The sequence below is a fragment of the Martes martes genome (genome assembly GCF_963455335.1).
Source record: "Martes martes genome assembly, chromosome: 13".
In the NCBI taxonomy this organism is placed as follows: Eukaryota; Metazoa; Chordata; class Mammalia; order Carnivora; family Mustelidae; genus Martes; species Martes martes.
In genome coordinates, this window is record NC_137901.1 from 80,810,394 (window position 1) to 80,836,816 (window position 26,423).

The following is a 26,423-nucleotide window of genomic DNA, read 5'->3' on the forward strand; positions in this document are numbered from 1 at the left end:
TGAGGTACCTTGCTTGGTATTTTAATTATAGTGTCTTGATTAATTTAAAATGTTGGTATTAGCATTTTCTGCTGATTAGATGAGAAAAATACTGACTTGCAGTCCTTTTTGTTATTGTTGTGGTATGTCCTAAGTCGTTCACCGGCATTATCACTGCCCCCCTTTGTTGTCCCAGGACTTCTCATATGTGCACAAAGCTCCCACCTTCCAGCCTTTCGTGGGGTCCTCCACGTTTGCTCCGCTGAAGATGTTGCCGAGCCAGTGCCTGCTACCTCTGAAGATACCTGATGCCTGTCTGTTTCGGCCTTCATGGGCGATCCCTCCTAAAATTGAACAACTGCCCATGCCACCTGCAGCCATTTTCAATCGAGATGGCTACAAGTATGTGCAGGGACTGTGTTATGTTACTCGCCCTATGAAATGTGGTTTTGATCTTAACTAAATATTTACTTAAAATGATGACATCAGCATATCATTTGAAACTTTCCTTTTTTGGCCATTCATGTTTTTGTGCACATTATTTTGTGTTGAAAATGTGCATATTTTCTAACTGTTATGTACATGGATAAATTAAGGTTATTTGGGTAGAGAACCATGGTGTGCATGCTCATTCAGTATCAGATCCATGTCGACTGCAGAGTCAAACACTAGATTGGAGTTGGTAATATTATTTGGATACTGGTGGTAAGTATTTGATTTATACAGATTGACGATTCCAAATGTGCTTACTTCAAGCACTTTAAAATGAAGTGTTAGCATGGACACTTTCTCTGACGCTGACCCCATGTCATATAAGAAAGGCAGCAGCAGGGCTGGTATGACACAGAGGAAGGAAAAGGGGGTGTATATTGTAGCTTGAGCACATTTCACTCTGTCAAAAAACAGTAGTCTGTCAACAGTGTAGATTCCGTTTCCCCTATGATTAATAATTTCTTGAAAAAGTAAATGCTTTAAAATATAAGGCCATAAACTCAAATTTCTGTCAGGACCAGGTAAACAATGTGTGGATGACCTGCGTTGGGTAAAGCAAAAGTCTTGGCACCACTGATGGTCAGTGTCATCCTGAGAGGCAGTAGGAGAGAGCAGCGTCTTTGCTGGAACTGTTAAGAATATGCCTCATTTATTTATTTATTATTTCTTTAAAATTTTATTTATTCATGAGAAATGGGGAGTGGGGACACAGAGGGAGAAGCCGATTCCCTGTGGAGCAGGGAGCCTGATGCAGGACTCCACCTGAGGACCCTAGGATCTTGACCTGAGCTGAAGGCGGATGCTTAACCAGCTGAGCCACCCAGGTGCCCAAGAATATGCCTCATTTAAAGGGACTGTGTGCTATCCAGTTACAGTGCATTGTTCAGGCAGGAATGTGGGAGACTGGTGGTCTGCATTTTTATGTAAATCTCCTTTTAAAAAATGTTGGTAGTTAATGCAGAGTTACATTTTAGGAGCCAATAAGATAAGACAAATTCCAGATCCAGCCCTGTGGGCTGTATTTGTGACATCACAGAAAACCATCTTGATGAAACCAACTTTAATGTCTTAACAGGCTTTATGTGTATGTATGTAAAGTCAGCGTCAGAATGTGAAAAATGGTGACAGAGTTAGGAAGACTTAGGAAGGTAGAACTGTGCTGTCAGAGGACTCCATTCCTGCCTTTTTTGTTTACTCCTCCGTATGACCTTAAATGACCAGCTTACCTGAGTCTTCCCCTTCTTTAAAATTGGGATAATCCTGCCTGACTTCCCCCACACGATTTTTGAAAGGTTCCAGTGGCTGTGGAAGTATTGTGGCAATAAAGTTTCATCATCAGGGGGCAAGAGCGTGCTCAGAAGTACCCTGGTTGTGGTCGCTGGGCTTGTTTTCAGCAGCCGTGCTCCAGTCGTGCTGGAGCTTCTGTAAGTGGGGACTCATCTAGTCCAGCGGGGCTCAAGGACCCAGAAGGGTTGCCACCCCATTCTCATCCAGGGCAGCGGCACCAGCGGCATCTGACGGTTGAATTTCTTATACACACAGACTTCTCAAAAGAGTGACATGCAGCCCTTTGCTGTATGATAGTTTAAATAATCAGTAATTCAGATCATTGTTTAGGTATATTAAATCTACCCTTTGCCATCCCAGAGATCCTTGGTATTCTCAGTTGGCACTGTTAAGAGCTATTGTTGATGAAGGAAGTGTTTTATATCAGCACCTTCCAATACGGCATCCCCTGCCCTGAGCTTGTAGCTGTGCACCTCTTGAAATGAATTTGTAGTTTTCTTTAAGTTTATTTAAATTTAGCACATAGGGCTAGTGATATTCTGCTGGGGTCTCCATCACCCTGGCCACCCCTGGTCACACTCAGAACATGCGCGCTCACTTGCTTGACACCTGTCATACTTGCTGTGAGCTACCTTCTCATCCCCTTTTTCGCTATTGAATGCCCAGCATCTAGTATAGTGTTGGTACTCAGTTCATTGTTATTGAATGGGAAAAATCAGGTTACTGTACAAGCTAAACCATTTTTACTACCTAGGGAGCAATTTAATTATTTAGGTTTTCAGTTAGTAGTCATAGTTTTTCTGATCTGAGCTGTATAATAATTTTAGGGTTTTGTCAAACAGAAGAATTTGAAAGGAGTCCAATTAGAGTAAAGATCATTATTACACACTTATTATTTTGGTTTCTGAGATAGCAGTGATTGCTATCAAGGTTTCTAGGTCATTTTTTATCTGCACTCAAAGATACCACTGTGCTTCAGAGTTAGTTTCTTTGTAGTGTTGGATTTGGATTTTTTAAGCCGGTGGTTTAGGCATAGCTAATTAAAAATCACAAGAAAACTATTTGAAGAGCCATCACTTTATGACATTCTTCTTTCACATTTTAAGTGAATGAATGTCATTTATTGGAAGAACATTAGTTTAAGTACAGTATTAATAGATTTCAAAAAAAATATTAGGCAGTAGATGAAATCTATTCTTTTGATACCTTCTAATTGGGAGAGAATGGTCTCATTTGCTTTTTTTACATGTGCGTCTAAGAAGGTATATAAAAAAATCTTTTATAATAATAAAACAACAGAACATTGTAGAAACCATTTTTGTTTTCTGTGTGACTATTCCAAAAAGAAGTCATTGCTTATGAAAAAATAGATAACACAGTGTGTGATCAGTTTCTGGGAACTAAAAATAATTGTGCTGTAGGTAATACATAGCATATTGAAGATTAAAAATGAACTAAAGTTGCCCACCACCCCACAGAAATCTGTTAGAAGAGTTTGGAAGCTATGATACAGTATGTGTACTGCGTAATTCATCTAATTAATACTAAGGCCTCCTAGCTACATATGTGATATCTGTATTAATTCTAGTGTAGTACTGGCCAGTGGGTTTCCTACAGTTGGATTTCTTTATGGTCATTCAGTACTATAAAAATGCAAGCCTAGATAGGACTGTGCTTTGAAAATTAGAAAAATGGCAAATGTTCCTATTTGTTTGATCATAACTGCTTTAGAATCATGTATGGATTATGATCTCAGAGGATAAGTACAGCAGCAGACTTTAAATTTTAAAAAGTGACAAAAAGGTAATTGCAAATTAGATGGAAATTTTATCCTATGGTTTTCTAGTCAATTTAGCATCTGAACTCATGTGTTAAAGTCCCACTTAATAGTTACAGTTTTTCAAAACTACAGTGACCAAACCCAGCACCATGTTTTCTTGTAAAAACAGTAAAGTTCCCTTGAAAGATTAAGATGGAGATTGCTTTGATGTGGAATAAGTAGAAGGAAAATGATGTATTATTCTTGGTGTATGGTATATTCTTCTTCATACCTTGCTTCTTGCTTTCCCATCACTTTTATTGACTCTTTTGAATCCTTTTTTTTTTCTTTTTTAAGAAAAAATTGAATATACCTAGTGAAAGCATGCATAAATGATAAGAAATGCACAGGCCAGGGGTACCTGGGTGGCTCAGTGGGTTAAACCTCTGCCTTTGGCTCAGGTCATGATCTTGGGGTCCTGGGATTGAGCCCTTTTTTGGGCTCTCTGCTTAGCAGGGAGCCTGCTTATGATCTCTGGCTGTTAAATAAATAAATAAAATCTTTTTAAAAAATGCACGGGCCAGGTGGGGTAATTGTGTCTGTGACATGCACCTGTTCTCACTTGGTACTGTCTGTTGCAGTAACGTGCCTAGTGTCGGGAGCCTAGCAGATCCAGACTATCTGAATACACCACAAATGAACACACCAGTGACGCTGAACAGTGCTGCCCCAGCCAGCAACAGTGGAGCAGGAGTTTTGCCATCTCCAGCAACCCCTCGCTTCTCTGTCCCCACACCACGAACCCCCAGGACCCCAAGAACTCCCAGAGGTGGGGGCACTGCCAGTGGTCAAGGGTCGGTTAAATACGATAGCACCGATCAGGGGTCACCAGCCTCTACCCCCTCTACCACGCGGCCCCTTAACTCTGTGGAGCCTGCCACCATGCAGCCAATTCCTGAAGCCCACAGTCTCTACGTCACCTTGATTCTCTCAGATTCTGTGATGAATATCTTTAAAGACAGAAACTTTGACAGCTGTTGCATCTGTGCCTGCAACATGAACATCAAAGGGGCGGATGTTGGGCTTTACATCCCTGATTCTTCCAACGAGGACCAGTATCGCTGTACCTGTGGGTTTAGTGCGATTATGAATCGCAAACTTGGCTACAATTCAGGACTCTTCCTGGAAGATGAGTTGGATATTTTTGGGAAGAATTCTGATATTGGTCAGGCTGCAGAGAGGCGTTTAATGATGTGTCAGACTACCTTCCTTCCTCAGATGGAGGGAGCCAGAAAGTCCCAGGAGCCACCTATAAGCCTTCTCCTCCTCCTCCAGAATCAACATACACAACCTTTTGCTTCACTGAGTTTCCTGGACTACATTTCCTCTAACAGTCGCCAGACTCTTCCCTGTGTAAGCTGGAGTTATGACCGGGTGCAAGCAGATAATAATGATTACTGGACGGAATGCTTTAATGCCTTGGAGCAGGGCCGACAGTATGTGGATAATCCCACAGGTGGAAAAGTGGATGAAGCTCTGGTGAGAAGTGCCACAGTGCACTCTTGGCCTCATAGCAACGGTAGGTTTCCCCGAATACACGTTTACTTTGAAAATGATCTTGGTATGATGGTAAATAATAAAGGACAGAATTTTAAATTTCATTTCTCTTAAAAAAAAAACCCACAAAACTGAAGTTAAGAGCTCCGTGGACAACCTTCCTAAATTTAAGGAATAGGGCAGTGTTTTATACTGAAACACCTTTTGAGGAGACTCATTATTTTGTGAAAACTTGCTCTCATATTGATTCCTGTGCGCAGTTCACATGGCAAACTGACCGCTACATATCAGCATCGTTGCGAGTACACAGGCGAATAGTCGGCACACCTTGCGTGTTTAAATCCACCCGTTCTTCTAACTTTGTTGTCTGTAATGCTTCTCCCGTGGAGCCTTCTACCCATTTACAGAGCATTTTCTCCTTCCTTTGCTTTTCCAGTGTTTTGCATCTCTTGTAACAATGATTGCAGTTGGCTTTGTGTTGTGGTTCCTGAGGCATGTCACTGCCATTATTAAAAGCTCCAGCTGATAAATGTCTGTGATGTTGAGCTCTAAGCCCTGCAACTTGCTGTTCCCTTCCCTTATTCATTCACTGTCTATGCTGTGATGCATCCCCGGGGGTAAAGTGACTGAAAGAGACAGGACACCTCTCTGAGGGACTTTCTGACCTATTCTGGAAGATGGACATCAGATTAATCAAATAATTACACAAATTAGCATAGTATTAGAAACCGTTATAAGCGATGAAGGTGTGGGGTGGGAGGGCCTTCCTAGGCTGGGGGTCAGCCTTCTTCTACTCCTTGAGGAAGTAGAAACGTTAGATTTCAGTGCCAAGTACAGAATAACTGGCTAAAGAAGGTGGAGAGCAAGGAATTGTGTCCCAGGCAGAAAGAGCAGCAAGAGGGAAGGCCCAGAGTTACATAGAGCTTGGGGCTTTCAAAGAGCTGAAGGACTCTCTGTCTCAAGTAAATAAATATTTTATTTTATTTTATTTTATTTTATTTTATTTTATTTTATTTTATTTTATTTTATTTTATTTTATTTTTAATGTAGGATGGTGCCTGGGTGGTTCAGTTGGTTAAGAATCTGACTCTTGATTTTGGCTGAGGATACAATCTCACGGTCATGAGGTTGAGCCCTAAGTTAGACTCTGCGCCCAGTGGGGAATTTTCTTGCGATTCTCTCCTATTCCCCCCTCTCCCCAGCCCCTCACTCCCCCTTAAATAAGTACATCTTGAAAGAACTGAAGGGAGCTTGGAGCTGGCTAGATTCCTGAGAGCTGTTTGAGACCTGTTGGGGCTGAGGTCTTTATCCCAAGAGCCCTAACATGATGGGTTCATGAAGAGGCATTGCCCTCTGATTTGTGTAGTTAAGAAACAGACAAGCTCCGACTGCAGTATAGGCTGTGGCTTTGGAAACGGAAGGAATGGTGGGAAGACGAGAGGGTTAGTGTAGTGGCTCAAATAAGAAAGAATGACTTGGTTTCTTGTCTTAGCAAAGGAGATGGAAAAGAAGTGGAAACATTCGAGGGATGTTGAGGAAGTAGTTGGACTGCAGGACTTGGTAGTGGGTTGGATTTTAGGGGTCTGAGAGAGCGAGATGGTAAGGAAGACACCTGGGCTTGTGACTTGTATACCTGGACAGATGGTGATGTCCTTCAAAGATCAGTGCACTGGAAGAAGACCAGGTCCAGGGAGAAAGCTCCTAAGTTGAGTTTAGGAAATTTTAAAGATCTCTTCTGAGATACCCAGGTAGAGATGTCAAGTAGACTCTTGGGACTTCCCAGGCCTGCAGCTCAGGGGAAAGTGAGTAGTTGACTTGTAGATACTCAAGTCCAGGGCACAGAGGAGGAAGCAGCTCACCGAGGAGGAGGAAACCCAGACCGACAAGAGGGCTTGGGACAGAGCTTCGCTGAACTCTGCAATGTAACCAAGTTTCCAGAAAGAGACGAGTGAGTGGTCAAGAAGAGCTTTTAAGAAGAGGATTAAACATATCTTTTGACCATGGTGAGGAGCTGCTTCTGTAGAGAGGTGGGAACAGGCTGGGCTGGAGTGGTTGCTTACGTGAATGAAACGTGGACCCTGTTCTGAACAACTCTCAGCCTGTAGGGGAAGGGTTATATAAGCTTCTTAAATACAGTTGGAAATCTGGAAGGAGAAAGTATGTTCAGAGGACAGAGATCAGTGGAGTAGGGGATGAGTAGGCATTTTCTGAGTAGCCAAGTCAGGAGACTTCTCGGAGGTAGAGACTTGTAAGGAAGTATTCAAGGGTTATGCTCATTTCTGTAACCACTTGGGTTTGAGCACAGTGAGTTGTACTTAGCAGGCCTCTAATTAATGTCTGCTGGATGCATTTATGAATTAAATGAATTAAAGAAAGTGCAGTCTTTCCCCTAAAGAAATGTGGGTGATTATTTCGGGTGGTTCCTTTTGCCAGATAGTAGCCTTTAGACAGAAAAGCGGTGTGTGGGTGGATCAGTACTGTCATCTTTGGATATGAAGAAGAGCAGAGTTTTATTGCAGGGGAGGTGTGGGTTCCAAAGTCACAAGCTTAACAGTACCAGACAGATAATGTAAATGAATGATGCTGGAGCCAGATTTGCCAACGGCAGTGCCCTCGCTGTGTCTGTCAGTACACACGTTCTTTTCTGTGTGCACACGAGTAGCCACAAAGAATGAGGTCTGCTTTTATTTTTCTCTAACCGGTGGTTCTCTTTGTGTGTCATTCTCCAACTTCTGATAGAGCCATGGGTCCAAGAAGTACTTTTTTCTTTAAGACAAAAGCAGCCCAGGCTTGAAGATAAAGTCCATCACTGCTTCCTTCTCAGGCAGGCAGCAGAGCTGAGTGAGGAGAGCCATCTGAAGGGGGCGCTGCGCCTTCGCTCCGGCATGCTGCTTGTGCAGGAATGTGGCCTGCGGCTTGCCATGTCTCCCAGTTTTTCCCAAGAGGCTGCAAATTTAGATTAGCAATTTGTTTGGTTTAGGGATACACCTAGAGATGTCTTAAGCATCCTGTGTTTCAGGTTTAGTTGGTAGATAAATCTTAGATTTCCATCTGTGCCCCTTTCCCAGTCAGCTAGAAAAGAAAGAGTAAGGAAGGGCCTTTAGGTATGCAGCTGATCACCTCACACTTCATTAGCTCTTTCTTCAGATCTTTTTGAGAATTTGATAAGCGTTTATGGACCTTTCTCCCTGGGAAATAATATGCATATGTTCATGCATAGAGTTTTGCATAGAGTCTGAGAGGTTTTTCAGGTTCTATGTTGAGGGCCCCTCCTCAGTAGGAAGAATATTTCTGCTGAAACCATGAATCCCACCTTCCTCTGTGTACAGATGACTTTCAGTCCTGTCGTTGCTTTTGCCATTTTTTCTTATGCCTCTGCCTGCATGGAAAGTTGTCTTTCTCTCAGTGCACTTTGTATTTTGTGAAAACATTTTACATTAAGAGCATTTTTAACAGTTTTTAAGAGCTTTTATTTAAGTTCCCCCAACACACACTGATCATACTTTCAAAACATTGCTATTTATAAATAAAAGTAATATAATGATTAAGAAACTTTTATAGCTCTCTTTTCCTATGAACAACCTTGGAAACAGGTCTGTATGATTTTAAATTCAGGCCTATCCATCTTTTTACTTCTAAACAATTCTATAGTTAACCTCTTATATACAGAGTGATTGATTTCTCCTTTTATTATTTCCCATAGTAAATTATAAATTACTTTGTAATAATAAAGTAATATCTTTTGACTGGTAAGTCAAGCATTTTAGAATAAACTGAAAATAGAATCTACCGCCAATTATGTCTTTTGTCATGGACTATAACTGAGGTCTAGAAGGATGGCAGGAAAGAGGAGAGTGCCAGTCCCCCTGTATAATTTCTGTTCGTTTTCATTTCCTTTCTCTTGCAGTGCTAGACATCAGCATGCTCTCCTCCCAGGATGTGGTCCGCATGCTGTTGTCGCTGCAGCCCTTTCTCCAAGATGCCATCCAAAAGAAGCGTACGGGCAGGACCTGGGAGAACATCCAGCATGTGCAGGGACCGCTAACCTGGCAGCAGTTCCACAAAATGGCAGGACGGGGAACCTATGGTAGAATCTCTTCCCTGTTTCAGTTCTTCCATAATTCTTCCGTAATTCTTCCATCTTTCCTTACTGTCCAGTCCTAGCTTCACTGACAAAATGGAATCCTCTTCATGACTATTAAGTTTTATAATTTTATAAATTAATCTTTAATATTTATCTTAATCTTTAATCTTTATAATCTTTTCTTCCCTAAAGTCAGTTTGGAGTTAAGTTTTCTCTAAGCATCCTTGGTAGAATCCAGGTCAATGAGGAAAATAATTTTTGGAGTATTCATTAGATTCTCCTCATCTTCCTGATCCTCATTGTATTTTCATCTGGATGAACTTCTGAACTAGTTCTGTCAACTTCTTCCTAGTCAGGATTTTAATGCTTAATTTAAAGGAAATGGTATAGTGCTGCTTGGAAAACTAACTTTACTTTGTTCTAATCTGCCCTTATTGGACCTATCTAAGTGTGTTCTGACTCATTGATATAAGGTTCTTCGTCAGGGGCCATGTAATTAGAGGATTTGAAGAGTACTTTTTGAGAGTGATCCTGTCAACCTACAAGAAATTTCTGATGCCAGAATTAAGACTAATGCAGCAAGAACTTCTGAGTTGTCCAGGTTGTAGGAAGTGGACTTTCAAGCACCATCCTAACTGCCTTATTGTTACAGGTTCAGAAGAGTCTCCTGAGCCATTGCCCATTCCCACTCTGCTGGTAGGCTGTGACAAAGACTTCCTCACCATCTCACCATTCTCTTTGCCATTTTGGGAGAGGCTATTGTTGGACCCATATGGGGGCCACCGTGATGTTGCCTATATTGTGGTGTGTCCAGAAAATGAGGCCTTGCTCGAAGGAGCCAAAACTTTCTTCAGGGACTTGAGCGCTGTATATGAGGTGAGAATGATATGAAAATCGTTTTTGGGACATGAGTCCTCAGATTGTTTCCAGCTATGACTAAATTTTAAAGAACAAGTATCTTCAAGGTAGATCTCAAAGAAAATTTGCAAGTGTTTGGAGGATAAAGGAGAGAATTAAATTGGCAAGTTTTCCTGGGAGTAAATTGCTTTCCCCTCTTGGCTTTACATTTTGTTAGATTTAGAAGACTGCTCTGCCAGCCTTCCCGCACGTCTTACAATTCTGTCAGCTGTTCTTTCCTCATGTGTGTGCTCGAGTTGAAAAGTGTTGCTTACCAGCGGGTGTTCTGGCTATTCAGAAGATGACCTTTACAGAAAGAAAGTGCATCCCTTCCTGGGGGGGGGGGTTCCTGAAAACAGTATAAAAATATTTAGCTTGAAGATTTTTGAATCAAAAGATAAGTTTAATGAATCATGTCCCTGTTGTGTATTTAGCACTGCATTCCTCTTAATACTAGAACTTTGATACAGAGTAATAATGTAATAACTGTAATAATATAAAAGCTGGTAAATCATTTTATATATTTAGTACATAAATTACTGTTACTTTTGAAAAATTGGAAACATGAGTATCTTTAAGGTTAAGTGCCACATTTTTTCTGCCAAAGTGTATGTACACTAAATTCTTTGTATCTTATACTTCTAAGATCTTTATTTTTGGCAAGATTAAATAAAATTAGTATTTATGAAGAACTGTTACAGGCATATTATAAACATCACAAGAGTGTTTGTTAAAGAAGTTGCCAAGTTGAATTTCTAAAATATTTCATAACAGAACATTAACTATCTAGAAGTGGATGGGCACACGTGAAATAGTAAACTTTTGTGTTGCTACAAAGAAGTGAGGAGATGCTAACGAACGAGGTAATGGCATCAGTTAAGCCCCTAAAGGAACCGTTAGGTACAGTAATTTCTATACAGTGCCTGGTTCATGGATGTGTAATACTATTAAATCATAAGGACCATAACAGAGAAAACTTGTCTAAGCAATTTTTTTAAAGCCCAGTTCTCTTCTCTTGGATGAAACTTTTAACATGACTTACGAAACATAAAAGCATTGCTGGATCTCTTTAGAGACTAATGACTTTACTAGGATTGCTCATTTGGCGGGAGTGCATACCTTGTTAAGAAGAATGTGCGCTAGAGAACTTTGTAGGGGCTTGGTAAGCCTTCAGTTATCACCTCTAATAAGGGATAATTTGGGCTCTCCTGTTGGTGAGTAGATAGTTAAGTAGCTTATTTTTTGCAGGTGTATTATATTAATTCTTTGCTGTAAGTACCCATTTAGTGTCCTGGAGATTAATAACAGAATCTCATTGTGCTTAAAACAACTATTTACTTTTAAAAAGTGATCAGCATATCCACTGCTTCAGTGGCCTCTGCTATTGGTGATCTCCAAATGTCTGTAACAGATGGCCCATAAAATTTTAATGTTATCTTATGGGAAAACATTATGAGTAGGGATTACTTAAGAGGTTTTAGTGGACATATGTCTCAGTCAGCCAAAGTAGGCAGGAATCTGGTTAATTCTTTATTTGACCATTAGCAATCAGGTAGTGCTCAGCAAACTTCCCTTGTGTGGGAGGAATTGGCTGGGGTGAAGAAACATTTATTTTTCTTTAGAGGGTCTAGGCCAGGTTTTGGAGAGACAGATAGCAGTCTCAGCATACATTATAATTACCAGAAAGGACCAGCGTCTAATGTTGGTTTGGTTGTTCGTGTTAATGCTAAAAGAAAAGCAAAATACTTCTATGCATATGATAAAGAATTCTCCCTGCTAATGACAGGAGTGGTTCCTGTTGTAAATAATGATCTTGCTTGTGGTATCAGATGTGTAGGCTTGGGCAGCACAAGCCCATCTGCAAAGTGCTAAGAGATGGGATCATGCGCGTGGGAAAGACCGTGGCACAGAAGCTGACTGACGAGCTTGTGAGCGAGTGGTTCAACCAGCCATGGAGCAGTGAGGAGAATGACAATCATTCCAGACTCAAACTTTATGCGCAAGTTTGCCGCCATCACCTAGGTAAATGGGAATTTATTTGGCCAAGTAGAATCTGAGAAGTAAAATAGCAAATTGTTCCCCTTTGGGAAGCAGCATTATGCTACTTTTGTCTCAGGTAATGGTAGTGTTCCATTACTGTATTTATTTAGGTCTAATTTCTGTGTTCTAGGTCATTAAATGCTAATTTTTATGTGCACACACATTCTTTAAAAGCAATTTAAAGTTGCCTAAAGAAGTCATATCTAATTTACTCCACATTTTGAAAACTTAGCAGCAGGACTTGGTATTAACTGCTTAAATTTAACTGACATTCCCAAGAGGATCTTGGAAGCTTTTAAAGTTCAGTACACAGAGGAGCATGGTGTACCGTGGTGGCTAGAGAATACGTGGCCTCTGAGTTGTCAGTGAAGGCCCAGAAGGTCAGTCTGAAAGGAAAGTGTTACAGGAATTAATTTTCTCTCTCTCTCGCTTTTTTTTTTTTTTTTCAAATAAGCCTCTTCACCAGAATTTATAATAAGTACCTTCATATTCATTTCCATGTTTGCAGAATATATAAGCATATATTCAAGTGTGGAGATAGCATTTTGGGTGTCATAATCAGAGTACCGCGGCCTGAAAGCATCATTTTTTTAAAAAGGGGCCATTCTGAATTTCTGATCCAGTCCAACACTGCAGAACATCACTGATGTCACCTCTCTGCATGTCCTCTTTCAGCACCTTATCTAGCCACTCTGCAGCTCGACAGCAGCCTGTTGATACCACCTAAGTACCAGTCCCCACCAGCAGCAGCACAGGGACAAGCTGCACCTGGGAACGCAGGGCCACTAGCTTCAAATTCAGGATCAGCAGCGCCCTCGGCTGGCAGTGCATTCAATCCCACCTCTAACAGCACTTCTGGGAACCCTGCGGCAAGTAGCTCCGCATCTGGTTCCTCTGTGCCACCCGTCTCGTCATCTGCCCCTGCTGCCGTTGTTAACCAGACCAGCACTACCTCTTCTTCAGGGTTCAGTGCTAGTGTTGGAGGGCAGAACCCCAGCACTGGGGCCAGTTCCGCAGACAGAACGCAAGGGAATATGGGCTGTGGTGGAGACACTGAGCCTGGGCAGAGCTCCTCTCAGTCTTCGCAGGATGGACAAGAAAGGTACGTTGTTCACAGATTGACACGAGTGGCTTTGGCTTGGACCCCTTACTTATACTCTTCTGCACCCAGCTGTCTGCCTCAACCTCATGAGTCTCTCAGTCTAGTGAAGTGCTCTATTTCTCTTCTTCCCAAAAGGAAGTGACAACTGTCAGTCTCTTGTTTCAGTGTTAAGAAATCTGAGACTTCTTATAAACTTATTAGTACTCTACTTACTAGCTTCATAGTAAGTTTTAGTGATGATTCTACTATTACTATGTGAACAGAATAAATGGATAATAGTAATAGTAAGCTATTAACACTAACATTAATAGTATTATAAAATACCTTTTTAGAATATAGCCCCAGGAGAAAGAGGGAGTGGAAAAAGAGATCTCCCATTTAAAGGAGTGTATTGTCATTTCCCACCTGTCTTCCTACTAACTGGCTTGGTTTGCCTTCATTTTAGTAATACACATATTGATATTACATTTAATCTGTAATCATTGTCTGGGGGATGGGTGTGCTCTGGAACAGGTGTATTTTGTGTGACTTATATTTATTTTGTGCATCTCATAAATGGCTCTCTCTACAGTGTCACAGAACGAGAGAGAATAGGAATTCCCACTGAGCCTGACTCCGCAGACAGCCAGGCCTATCCTCCAGCTGTTGTCATTTACATGGTGGACCCCTTCACTTACACTGCAGATGAAGACTCTACTTCCGGAAACTTTTGGCTGTTGAGTTTGATGCGCTGCTACACAGAGATGCTGGATAATTTACCTGAGCATATGAGAAATTCTTTCATTCTCCAGGTGACTATTTGCAACTTTATTTTTCTCTTTCATTGTTGTTTTTGTGAAATACAAGTTCATGATTTTTTTTTAACTGGAAGCACATGAAAGCTATAAAGGAAAAGATATTCATAATTCTGCCGTTAGATTAAGTCACCATTGCATAACATTTTGGTATATTTCTTGCCTTTTTTGTGTATGTTTGTTTATAGAGTTGGAATCATACTTCTAGTATAATTTTTAGTCTTTAATACTTAACATTATTCATGAATACTTTCCCATGTTTAAAATTCTTACAAGCAGCATTTGTAATGAGTGAATGTTCTCCATATGTAATTATTATTGTACACTTAGATATTTGTTTCTGAATTTCACTATTATAAATAAAGCTGTAATAAACATCTTTATAATCTCTTTTTCACACCTCAGGTAATTTCTTAAAGCGTATTCTTAGATAAAGTACTGACAAATAATGCTGGATTCCTTTCCAGAAAAGTTAGCTTATTTACATTCCCTTCACTGAGCCGTCAGTGAGCATGTCTCTTACACTACCGCCTGGCCGGCTTTATAGTACAATAATTTTACAAGATTTTGGTAATAGTGATAAATGATACCTTGGGTGTTTGGGTTTGTTTTACTGTCACTTTCACTAGAGCCATCTTATAGAATTAAAATAGTGAATTAAAGAGTTACCAGAATAGGTTATTGATTGTTTTTCGTTGTGAAGTTTGTGTCTCACATCCTCAGACAGTAATTCCTCAGTTACCGCACGCACTGTGTGTACGTGTGATTAAAAAAAGAACTACATTAAAAAGCAAGTTTTAAGAATTTTGGAGCATGGCAAAGGTAAATTGGCAATTTATCCCTAAAAAAGGAAGAGGGTAATTTCTAAGTGACTGTAATGTGACCAACAAGATGACCGCTCTTCTTCAGTTGTTGGTGTATCTTTGTAATAGAGGATTTTATGTCATCTAAGGAGTTAAGATTGAGTTACATTATGTACATAACATATATGTATATAATATATATATACACACACATATGTATATAATACTTGATTTAATTTTAAATCCCATGTGCGGCCCGAACTCACAACCCCGAGATCAAGGTTTGCATGCTCCACCGACAGAGCCAGCCAAGCGCCCCTTATATATTTTAAAACTTAAACTCCCTGCCCTCTTTGTAAAGAATTCATGCCATTTCATTTTCCAAGCGCATTCTAGTTTTGTTTGTATTTGTGTGTGTAGATTGTGCCTTGCCAGTACATGCTGCAGACAATGAAGGACGAACAAGTTTTCTACATTCAATACTTGAAGTCCATGGCGTTTTCAGTGTACTGCCAGTGCCGGCGACCTCTGCCCACACAGATCCACATTAAGTCCCTCACAGGATTCGGGCCTGCCGCCAGCATCGAGATGACCCTCAAGAACCCAGAGGTAAGTAGTAGCACAGCAGAAATTTCTCAAAGAGTGCTTTTATACTAGGGATACAAGCCAGTTGGCTGCTGGGTGCATCTTCTGCCTTTGTTAAGAGTGGGAGGTTTCTCTGATCCTTAATTTAAAATAGAAGAGGTACTTCTCTAAACTTGTAAAAATTTTTGAGAAAGGAGACAAGCAAACTCTTGGTGTTTTTTGATGTAGGATCTAAGGCGGCAATATACTCATCACTCTTACTTACTAATGTTTGACTTTCCTATGTTTATTTTGTTCTCTGTTTTTTGAAGCTGATTTGTTATTAAATCACTGGCTTTCTCCCTTCCCCAGCTCTTATCTCTCCTGGTACAGCAGTTGTGCATGCGTTCACTCTGCAGGGGCTCCTAATTTTCCAAAGCACGTGTTTACAGGGGCTTGCTTTCTCTTTCCTTATCTCGGTGCTTCTGATATATAAATGAGTGCTTTTTCTCTCCATCTTCTTAAACCTACTTCCCACAGATATGTACCTCTAGGCGAATTTTAAAACACCAAACAAAAGATGTATACTTTTTTTATTTTATGAATCACTTTATCCTGAAGATAGATGAACAGGGCAATGTTTAGAATTTTTGAAGCCTTCAAAAATCAGTTCCCACAACTTCTATTGCATGAAAGATCACCTGTTAATAAAAGCCAGCAAGCACCTCTTCATATTAAAGGAACTTAAAAACACCAATACTTGCCGATTTTAGTTGGTAATGTAAGTTTTTCTGGAAAACTCAGTGAAATGCCTATCTCTTGTATAAATAAAAACTTAGAAGTTGGGGGCACCTGGGTGGCTCAGTGGGTTAAAGTCTCTGCCTTCGGTTCAGGTCATGATCCCAGGGTGCTGGGATTGAGCCCTTGCATCAGTCTCTCTGCTTAGCAGGGAACCTGCTTCCCCCCCTCTCTCTGCCTGCCTCTCTGCCTCCTTGTGATCTCTGTCAAATAAATAAATAAAGTCTTAAAAAAAACAAACAAACCAAAAAACTTAGAAGTGGGGAAAAAAAATGAAGCATGTAGTTAATACCACATTTGTTGTCACTTGATCCAGAAGAAACTGCTTAGCCCACACAACCCACATTCATTCTGCGGTTATGTACAATTTCTGTCTTTGGCAGTTTAGGTTGGTTTATTCTTTTGAGTTTTAATTTTTCACTTTTGTGAGCAGTTCATCTATTTTCTCTGTTAGCTTTTTCTAGAATTAAAAAAAAAATTATTTCTACTGGTTTTTTCTTTTGTCTCCAGAAATTGAGTTACTGCCTTTCTTTATAAACTTAGAACCTTTTAGTTCTTTACCTCATGTAGTTATTCTGTAGTTCAGATGCAGTCATTCCTTATGCTTTGGTAAGAAGTTGCCATATTTTCAAATGATAACTGATAGTGTTCTGCATTTTCATAGAGGGGAGTGAAGGCTGACTACCTGTATTAAGATGTCCTGAGCCATTACCTACAAGTTTTAAAGTTTATAACGTACTGGTCAGTAGCTCACAAGGTAAATGGATGACTCTAGATGAAAATAGATGGCAAAAATAAGCCTTTTTTTCCCTTTTGCTTTGTAACAGGAAGAGAAAGAAATCATTTGACATTATTAAAAACAAAATCAAAGGTTACATGTATTTCCTGAGGTTTATAAATTTTTATGGGTATTATGATAATGGCTAGTTGCTAAATGCTTCCACTCCCTCAGTCTGCAGCTAAGCAGGGCACTTTCATTCAGTAAATGCAGCCAGGTGTCTGCTGTGTGCCAGGCCCTATGTTAGGTGCTGAGGACTCGGTGGTGAGCATGGCAGCTGGGCCCTGCATCTGGGAATTCCAAGTCCCTACTGCGGCACAGCCTTATGCAAGCACACTTTACATAAGAAGGAATGGGTTTCGGTTGTTACCATGCAACTATTAGAAGAAATCCTATTGTTGGTGTCACTTCTTCTGTTTTTCATAGAATATCCAGTATCTGAAAAACATTTGGGGAATAATATTTTACTTTGTGATTTACCACAGGCTGACTGTTGCATCTAAGACATTTGGCATTTAACCTTCTCCTTTTTGCTAGACTTTTCAGGCACTCTCGCCTGACTGTTCTGTTTTGCTTGAAAGCTTTATTGAGACATAATTCGCATGTTATAACATTCACCCTTTTAAAAATTGCATAGTCCGGTGGTTTTTAGTTTGTTCGCAGAATTGTACAACTATCACTGCTGTCTCATTTTAGAACATTTTGCCAACCTGGAAAGAAACGCCGTACCTATTAGCAGCCACTCATTTCCCCTCCCCCAGCCCTTGATGGCCACCAGTCTCCTTTCTGTCTCTATGGAGTTGTGAGTTTTGGGCACTTTATATAAATGGATCATACAATATGTAATCTTTTATGTCTGGCGTCTCATTTAGCATGTTTTCAAGGTCCATTCATGTCATAGCATGTATAGTATTTTATTTCTTTTTGTGGTTAAATGATATTCCATTGTATGGATATATACCACATTTTGTTTACTCATTCTTTAGTGGATGGCCATTTGAGTCTTTCCACTTCTTAGCTATTGTGACTAATACTGTTTTGAACATTTGTGCGCAAGTGTTTCTGTTGAAAATGTTTTCTGTTCTCTTGGTAAATACCTAGGAGTAGACTTTACAGGTGGAGGGAGAATGAATGGATCGATGATAAGGTTAGCTTTGAAACTTTGAGCACATTGTTTAATATCTCTAGGCCTGTGTTTTGTGTCCCTAAAATGAAGGAATTGCATTAGACTCTTTCTAAGGTCTTTATTTTTGCTTTAAAATCTGTAATTCCATTATTACTATTTTTATGCCATAAATATGTGTATGCCATATGGATGGATGGATGGATGGATGGATGAACATGTATTCATTCAGGGGTCAGCAGCTGTTACTGTGGTGTTACTGTGGGCTCAGGTTAGCCTGCTACAGCCTGTGTTGGTATGACATGGATAAGAATGATTGTTCCATTTTTAAAAAGAGAAGAATACTCAGAAGAAGAGAGACCCATAAAGCCTAAAATATTTGCTGTTTGGAAGTGTGCTGACCCCAATATTATTAAATATTGAAATGTGTATAATAGTTGTAAAAAAATGGTGCAGAGTTGGTTTAAAATATTTGTCTTACTGATAACAGCTAATGCTTTGGTTTCTTAACTCACACACACACACACTTACTCTGAAGTATAATCTACATACTGAAAAGTACCCAATCATAAGTATACCATTTGATGAATTTCTACTAAACACATCACATAACAAGCACAAGAAACAAAAGCTGAAAAGCATCGAGAAATGTCTTTCACATCCCTTCTAGTCATTCTATTGATAATCAGTGTTCTGACTTAACAACAACATATCTTGCCTATTTTTTACTTTCATTTACATTGAGTCATATAGGGGCACCTGGGTGCTCAGTGGGTTAAAGCCTCTGCCTTTGGCTCAGGTCATGATCTCAGGGTCCTGGGATCGAGCCCCGCATCGGGCTCTCTGCTCGGCAGGGAGCCTGCTTCCTCCCTCTCTCTCTCTCTGCCTGCCTCTCTGCCTACTTGTGGTCTCTGTCTGTCAAATAAATAAATAAAATATTTAAAAAATTTTTAATTGAGTTATATAATTGGTATTTTCTGTGTCTGGCTTCTTTTACCCAGTATCTAGATTCATCTATCCTGTTACATGTAGTGGTAGTTTTACCTGTCTTTGCTCTTTAATATTCTGACTATATAGCTATAACACAGTTTATCTTCCATTTTACTGGTGATGGACATTTAGTTTATTTTTAATTTGGAGCTGTTAGGATTAGAACTGTTATGGACTGTCTTACAACTGTCCTTTGGAAAACATAGATGTCCACTGGATTGGGTCAAGGGTATATGTGAGTTTGGCTTTAGCAGAGGTTGTCACTTTTCCAAAGAGATTACATCACCAGCAGTGTCTGAAAGTTCTAGTTGCCCCACATTCTCACTGATACTCAGTGTTTTCTTTTTTAATTTGACATTCTGGTGTGTATGCAGTAGTCTCTCATTGTGGTTTTAATTTCTGCTTTCCTGATGACTAATGAAGGGCTGGTTTACTTTCCAAAATAGTAATTTCCTTTTAATAAGGAAATATTGGCTTGATTGGGGTTCCCTAGCTGATGTCCTTTAAACAGTTCCTATTTAGATATGTAATACTTCTGGGGGACAGTCTGTTGTCATTACTTCTCATTGGGTTTAAGTGCTCTTTGGTGTTTTGTTGTAAACATTGAGTTGAGTGGCTTTGTCTTGATACTGACTTTTATTTTGATTTCAGCGACCCAGCCCAATCCAGCTTTATTCCCCTCCTTTTATATTGGCCCCAATCAAAGACAAGCAGACAGAGCTGGGAGAGACATTTGGGGAGGCGAGCCAGAAATACAACGTGCTCTTTGTGGGCTACTGTCTGTCTCATGACCAGCGCTGGCTTTTGGCTTCCTGCACTGACCTCCATGGGGAATTATTAGAAACTTGTATTGTAAATATTGCTTTACCAAACAGGTGAGGAATCTCAGTGTTTATGCTGTGTATAAATTGATGCTCTGCCTTTCTTCACTTAAGAGTCATTCTGATTTTCCTGTCTAAATGCAGTGGGTGCTTTGTGGGTGGGTTCTTTGGAAGTTTTATGGGTTTTGCCTTGCTAAGTGATCACTTTGACTTGACTCATTTGGAGACCCCTTCCTCCCTTCTTTCTTTTTTAGATCACGGAGGAGTAAAGTATCTGCACGTAAAATTGGACTACAGAAGTTATGGGAGTGGTGCATAGGTATTGTCCAAATGACATCTCTACCTTGGAGAGTTGTGATCGGCCGACTTGGGCGGCTTGGCCATGGGGAGCTTAAAGGTGAGAGATTCCTGAAGCAGTCAGTACAGGAAACAAAGGAAGAGTGTTAAGCTAATGTCCCTAACTGAGCTGAGGGAGAAAATTATAAAGTTGATAATAAGAATAAAGCAGATTTTTATTTTCTGATTCTTTTAAATGTAGTTTTAAGTGCAGTTTTTAAACTTTTCATTATCAACAAAACCATTTACCAAAGAAAATCTTAACTACTGAACCCCAATATAAAAGATATGAAAAAGAATGTTTTATTAATATTGAAGTGATAGTAAATTAGGAGTTCTGACGTTTATTTATGTACTGAGTCAGTGAGATCAAATCAGTTTTAACACAAAACTTTAAATGAGAGATTGTGGATGATAGTAGAAGTCGTATGTAAGAATAGACTTCTGTTTCTTTTATTTCTTTTTGGTGATTGATGGTGATACAGTTTGTATTTATTTTGTGTTGGTGGCACAAGAGCAAAGTAATCCAGATTTACAAGGACAAATAGTTGCAAGTTGGAGTGGTCTTTATTCACATTGCCACTGTCTCATAGACTTCAGTCTGGACGCCTAAGAGAATAGACTTTTTAGGTTGAATCCCCACATATACCTACCAGCTGCTAATAGTTCCCATCATAAATAAAACAGTCAGTTACAAAGCAGTAAAAATAACTAACAGCACAACTGACCACTGGCAGCGGTGTTGCCTGGCTTTGTGCCAAGCTCATTTGTTGTCTTACTATAGCTACTTTACGTGAGCAGTATGAATAGTTCTAGATTATTTTTTAAAGCCTTATTAATTAATGATACATTTGTAAAAAGTTCAGTGTATACATATAGATGGGAGAAATTTTTTTTATTCCCCTTAAGGTCTACATAAAAGCAAATCATATGTCATAAATTAGCCTGGTGGCTTTGTGCATTCAACTATATTAGAGCAGAGTCAGCAAACTTTCTATGTAAAGGGCCAGGTAATATATATTTTCAACTCTGCTGGCCAGCTTGTCACTGTTGCAGCCTCTCAACTCTGCCATTGTAAAGTCAGAGCAGCCACAAACAACACCTAAGTGAATGGGTTTTGCTTTGTTCCAATAAAACTTTGTTTACAAAAACAAGTGCTGAGCAGGATTTGGCCGGTAGGCTCTAGTTTGTGGAACCCTTGTATTAGAGTGCACGTATTGTTTCTTTGCATGAAATTTATATCAAATATTTATGAAATCTCTGAAATAAGACCCTGATACAGATACAACCTGCATTGTAGCAAGTGCTCAAGTAGGTTAACTATTAGGGTTGGAAAGCAGTTTGTACATATATTATATTACATGAAAATAAGTATAAGTGTTTTCTTAGGAATCTATTGTGTGTAAAATTTTTTTACTAGTCATACTATAGGCCAATAGAAAATATTATCCTTGTCTTTTCTAAGTATAATATTCTTTAAAAATGAATCTTCTGTCAGGAGCCTGGAGGTCTGATACATTCGGGATTCATCATTTCAATAGTCGGGACATTTCCTGTCCCATCTCTTGGTGTGTCTTATAGTTGCTCTTATCTCTTAAAGGGTTTGAGCTGCTCTTAACCCTTGGGAAAAGTTAGAATATAATAGAAAAGAAGAAGAGAGGATAAAAATGTAGCCTCCTAGTCTAGTCACTTGGTGTTTTGGATAATTATTAAGGCCATTGCCTTCCTTCGTGTGATTTTTTTTTTTAAGCAGGGGCACACTCTTATTTCTTAGGGGAAAGGAATATAAGTGTGACCAATCCCATCAAAAAGTTGAGAGACAATGTACTTTAAGGGGATAAAGACATCGAGAAGAGCCTAGTGTACAGGAAATCAGTTTACCAATCTACATTTCATTCCTTTGGGGACCTGAGGTCTGCACCACGTTGCATTTCTGTGGGACAATACTGTATTGTATGTGAGCCTACAGAGTTCAGAGTCAACTGTGTGAATTTTTGTTTTTTATCACCAGAGTATTTGTGGTAAAATACATATACTGCCTTTTCTTTCTCACTTGGTTTTAAAAACTCATGCCTGTTTGATTTTTCTGTGGCTTTTAAAAATACATTCTTCATGTCTTTTATTTCACTTTTATTTCAGCCACTTCAGCATAAGGTTCTTTAGGAATATGAAATAAGAAACAGTTGTTCCTTTCACCTCTTTAAAGGGAGCACAGTATGTTTGATAAAACTACGTAAAAGTGGAGACCCGTGGTGGAGTAGGCTTTCCTCAGTGGGACAGTGGGGCGGGACACAGACAGCATGTGCTGCTGCAGGAGCATGGCACGCTCCATGTGTGGTGGGGGTCAAAGAGAAGACTAAGTGCTTTTCCATTCCCAGAGTAACGTAACCCTCTACAGTTCTCTGAGGACACATAGTGCCTTTGTGTAAGGCAATAAGCAAATATTAGAGAATTCATGCCAGCGTTTTAATCTGAACGATTAGTGTGATGTCACTTGGAGCACTTCATGCACACCCATTGTTATCAGCTCTCTTGGGCCTTCTAAGAAGGGTTCCCCTTATTTCTGCACTGCTTGCCTTTCATGGAAACAGCCAGCCTACAACAGTAAACAGAACTGAGGTTTGCCTCCAACTAGGCGTTCTTCTAAGGAAAAGTGCTGATGAGGGGCAGGGGGAAGTGGAGGGTTGGTGGGTGGGGGTTGGGGGGAGTGCAAGAACCAGAACTGGAGAAGGAAGGGGAGAAGAAAGGATAGAACAAGTTGGCCTCGTCGTGAAAAAGCATCTGAAGCACCTAAATCTATGTGGGTCTGTGCCGGACTCTTCTAGCTCATTTCAGACATGATTTCAGTCTACAGAATAGTAGGCCTTTGTTTCTTTGTTAATGAAGTGTAAGAGAGGTCAAGTAACGTTTTCTTTATAGTAAGGAGGGGAACCTGTACAAAGCCTTATTCCCTTTAGGGCCAATCCTGGAAATTCAATTACCAGGCAAATCTGGTAAAACACTTAAACCTCCTGTCTGTGAATTTCTAAAGACTGCGTATAACCGTGATATTTGATTTCAGATTGGAGTATCCTCCTTGGAGAATGTTCACTACAGACAATCAGCAAACGGCTCAAGGACGTGTGCCGGATGTGTGGGATCTCTGCCGCAGACTCTCCTTCAATCCTTAGTGCCTGCCTGGTTGCCATGGAGCCCCAGGGGTCCTTCGTAGTGATGCCAGGTGAATCTCTTCTTGTCAGTTTCAGTAATTAGGTATCACATCAGTTCAGCTCACTCAAACTTAAGTCTATAGACAAGTGTGGAATAGATCTTCATTATCTTTGTGAGAGAAGATTGTATTTAGGGTTCAAAAATGGAAGTTTGGTCTCTTCCAAAGGCAGGGGTTTGTGATTTTCTTGTCTTTGTTGACCATCATTTGGAAGAGAGTCTAAGACTGAGAGCTCTTAGAGTCACTGTGGCTTGACCCTGATTGTTGCTGGTGTATGAGGATCACCCTCCAGAAGGGAACACTAACGTCGTGATACGTATTTGAATATCCTTTTGAAGACAGATGTTTGACAATCTCTGAGCAGCCTCATGAGGATATTTGAGTCTTTCTGATGTGGTTGAGGATGAATGGTGAGACAAGTAGAAAGGTGAAGTGATTAATGCTATATCTGGCCCAGAGTAAGTGCTCAGTAAATGGGACTGCCAGTGTGTGGATAGCCAAAAGATGGTGGCCATAGAATTTAAAAAAATTAGCAACTAAGCTATTTGATAATTTTATAACTAAGCAATTTTCTATCTAATTTTCTACCTTTTTCAGTCTGCTCTTATTCTCTGGATATGCCTCTGATCAAATGGGACATCCTGTCCACTTACTCCCTATAAAAACCAGTAGCGTTGTGTGAGAATGAGCTTATTTGTCATCAGTCCATTGAGAAGCAGATGTCCTCTGTTGGCCTCATTAGACCCTAGGTTCATTGCTGCCTGCGCCACTTCATATGCCTGCCTGCATATTTCATAACTTCTTCGTTCTCTGTCCTCTGTATGATACGTGGATAATAATCGTGCCTCAAGGTAGCTGTGATGACTGAATGACATGATGTCAGTGAATACAGAGCTTAGCACAGAATCTGGAATGTAGTAAGCACTCAATAAATGCTAGTTATCATAATTATTAGTTGAATGGTACCATTTCTACAGAATTGTATCATTTAGGAGAACAGTCCTTTATAAATTGTGAGCAACCACAGGAAGAAAGTGGGAGATTTATTTTTAGAAATGCTTCTTACATAAGTAATTAAAACTTATTTAGTGGGCACAGTCCAGTTTTATCTTAACCTTTCCCATATGACATGAGGCTTGGGTTATCATAACTGTATGGTCTGGTTTTTTTTTTGTTTTTTTTTAAAGATATTTACACACTAGGTGGAACTGTAAATGTGTATCCATCTTAGCAGTTGTGTCAGACTCCTGTCTCTCTAGCTCAGGTCCTCCTAAAACTTCATTTCTGGAATTGTTTACTGATGCACAGAAGGAACGGATGGTTTTTCTTTCTTTCCTTTTTTTAAAATTTGTTTTTATTTTAAAGATGCCGTCACGATGGGCTCTGTTTTTGGCCGAAGTACCGCTCTGAACATGCAGTCATCTCAGCTGAACACCCCTCAAGATGCTTCCTGTACACACATCTTGGTGTTCCCAACATCATCAACCATCCAGGTGGCTCCAGCCAACTATCCCAATGAAGATGGGTTTAGCCCCAATAATGGTGAGTGTGGAAGGCCATGGAAGCACAGAGCTCAGATTCTCCAGCAAGATGCAGAGCTGAAGCATGGAGTCAGTGGGCTGCTGCATGTGTTCCAAAAAAAAACAACAACAACAACAAAAAAAACCCATAAAAAAGTACGAAGAGGGGATTGAAGGTTGGAGAATCTGTTTGGCTTCGAAGATTCATGTACAACTATTACCAGAACCAAAAAAGTATTTTCCTCTCCTGTGTAATTAGTTTTTCCCCAAAGGCAAAAAATACCAGGTTGGTCATGCCTGGCACCTGGGGGCCACTCTTACAGTAAACACTGATCTGATTTGAGAAGTCTGCAGATTCCCAGACAGTGTGAAATAGCTCCTGTCTTTAGCTAATCATTGGGAATTTAATTTGCTCCAAAACAACTCCTTATTTGATTATTCTTAATAGATTTCTTTGGTTTGATTATCTATTAAGGCATTTGTTAAGTAGTGATTACTTATAAACTAAAATGCCCAGTATTATGTAGCCATTTGCATTGTTTTTTGAAGATTTTTTTAATAGCTACCCACATTTACTCCTGTTTAGGGCGGGTGGTAAAAGGATACCAAACTTTATACATAGTGTGATCATAATGGAATAACAATATGAGAAAAAAAATCGTAGCAAAAACGTTCACAGTACTTAAATTCTGGGTGATAGTTTTCCCTTTTTATACTTTTCATTCCAAATTTTCTGCTGTGTGTGTACCTTACTTTTATAATGTAGGAGAGGATTTCTTAATGAAAACATCATGCTTTGATCTGCTTTTGGAATAGGCCTCCAGTTTCAGGGCAAGTTCACACCTATTAATATGTATTAATTCAGCCTCCAGTGTTTTAGATGCTAATTGGATATGTAGATGGAGTCTGCTGTTTTCTTAGATGGTGTCAGTTTTAACTTTGTTTAATAATTAAATTGCTTCTTTAGCTGTTTTGCCATAACTTATTATGTGTCTTTGGAAGCTACACAGAGTGTGGGGTTTTGTTTTATGTTCTTTATTTCTCCAGTCTGTTAATACTTCACATTAGAAGATCGTTGAAGAGAATACAAAATGCAAAAATAATTCTCAGCACCTTGCATCCAGTAGACAACACATTAATAAGTCTTACCAAGTTGTTAACAGTGTGTGCTTATAACAGTCCTGGGCCAACAAAACTGAATATTGTTTAAATTGTGGATATGGATTATTTTTTAAATTTCTATGCTTTTCCTCCCTCCTTTCTAGACGACATGTTTGTTGACCTTCCATTCCCAGATGATATGGACAATGATATTGGCATATTAATGACTGGGAACCTGCATTCCTCTCCCAACTCCTCCCCAGTTCCTTCCCCAGGCTCTCCTTCTGGAATTGGTGTGGGCTCTCACTTCCAGCACAGTCGGGTAAGGATGATTTGAAGTAGGTTGTTTAAAACAACCTCAGCCTTCAGGGAAAATAATCTTCCAGAAGG

At 39.8% G+C, this 26,423-nt stretch overlaps 1 protein-coding gene across 1 annotated transcript in view; it reads left to right on the forward strand.

The window, feature by feature from the left end:
- MED13L (mediator complex subunit 13L) overlaps positions 1-26,423 on the forward strand; it is a gene marked incomplete at its 5' end in the record, with an annotated part of 289,095 nt that overhangs the window by 255,139 nt on the left and 7,533 nt on the right. The window contains 13 exons of the mRNA XM_080822094.1: positions 176-381; positions 4,159-5,096; positions 8,982-9,161; positions 9,811-10,034; positions 11,885-12,077; positions 12,771-13,197; positions 13,769-13,988; positions 15,215-15,403; positions 19,699-19,922; positions 20,123-20,265; positions 23,266-23,424; positions 24,778-24,954; positions 26,198-26,355. Of these exons, the coding sequence (XP_080678220.1) occupies positions 176-381; positions 4,159-5,096; positions 8,982-9,161; positions 9,811-10,034; positions 11,885-12,077; positions 12,771-13,197; positions 13,769-13,988; positions 15,215-15,403; positions 19,699-19,922; positions 20,123-20,265; positions 23,266-23,424; positions 24,778-24,954; positions 26,198-26,355 (3,438 nt within the window). The remainder of the gene's footprint in view (positions 1-175; positions 382-4,158; positions 5,097-8,981; positions 9,162-9,810; positions 10,035-11,884; positions 12,078-12,770; positions 13,198-13,768; positions 13,989-15,214; positions 15,404-19,698; positions 19,923-20,122; positions 20,266-23,265; positions 23,425-24,777; positions 24,955-26,197; positions 26,356-26,423) is intronic.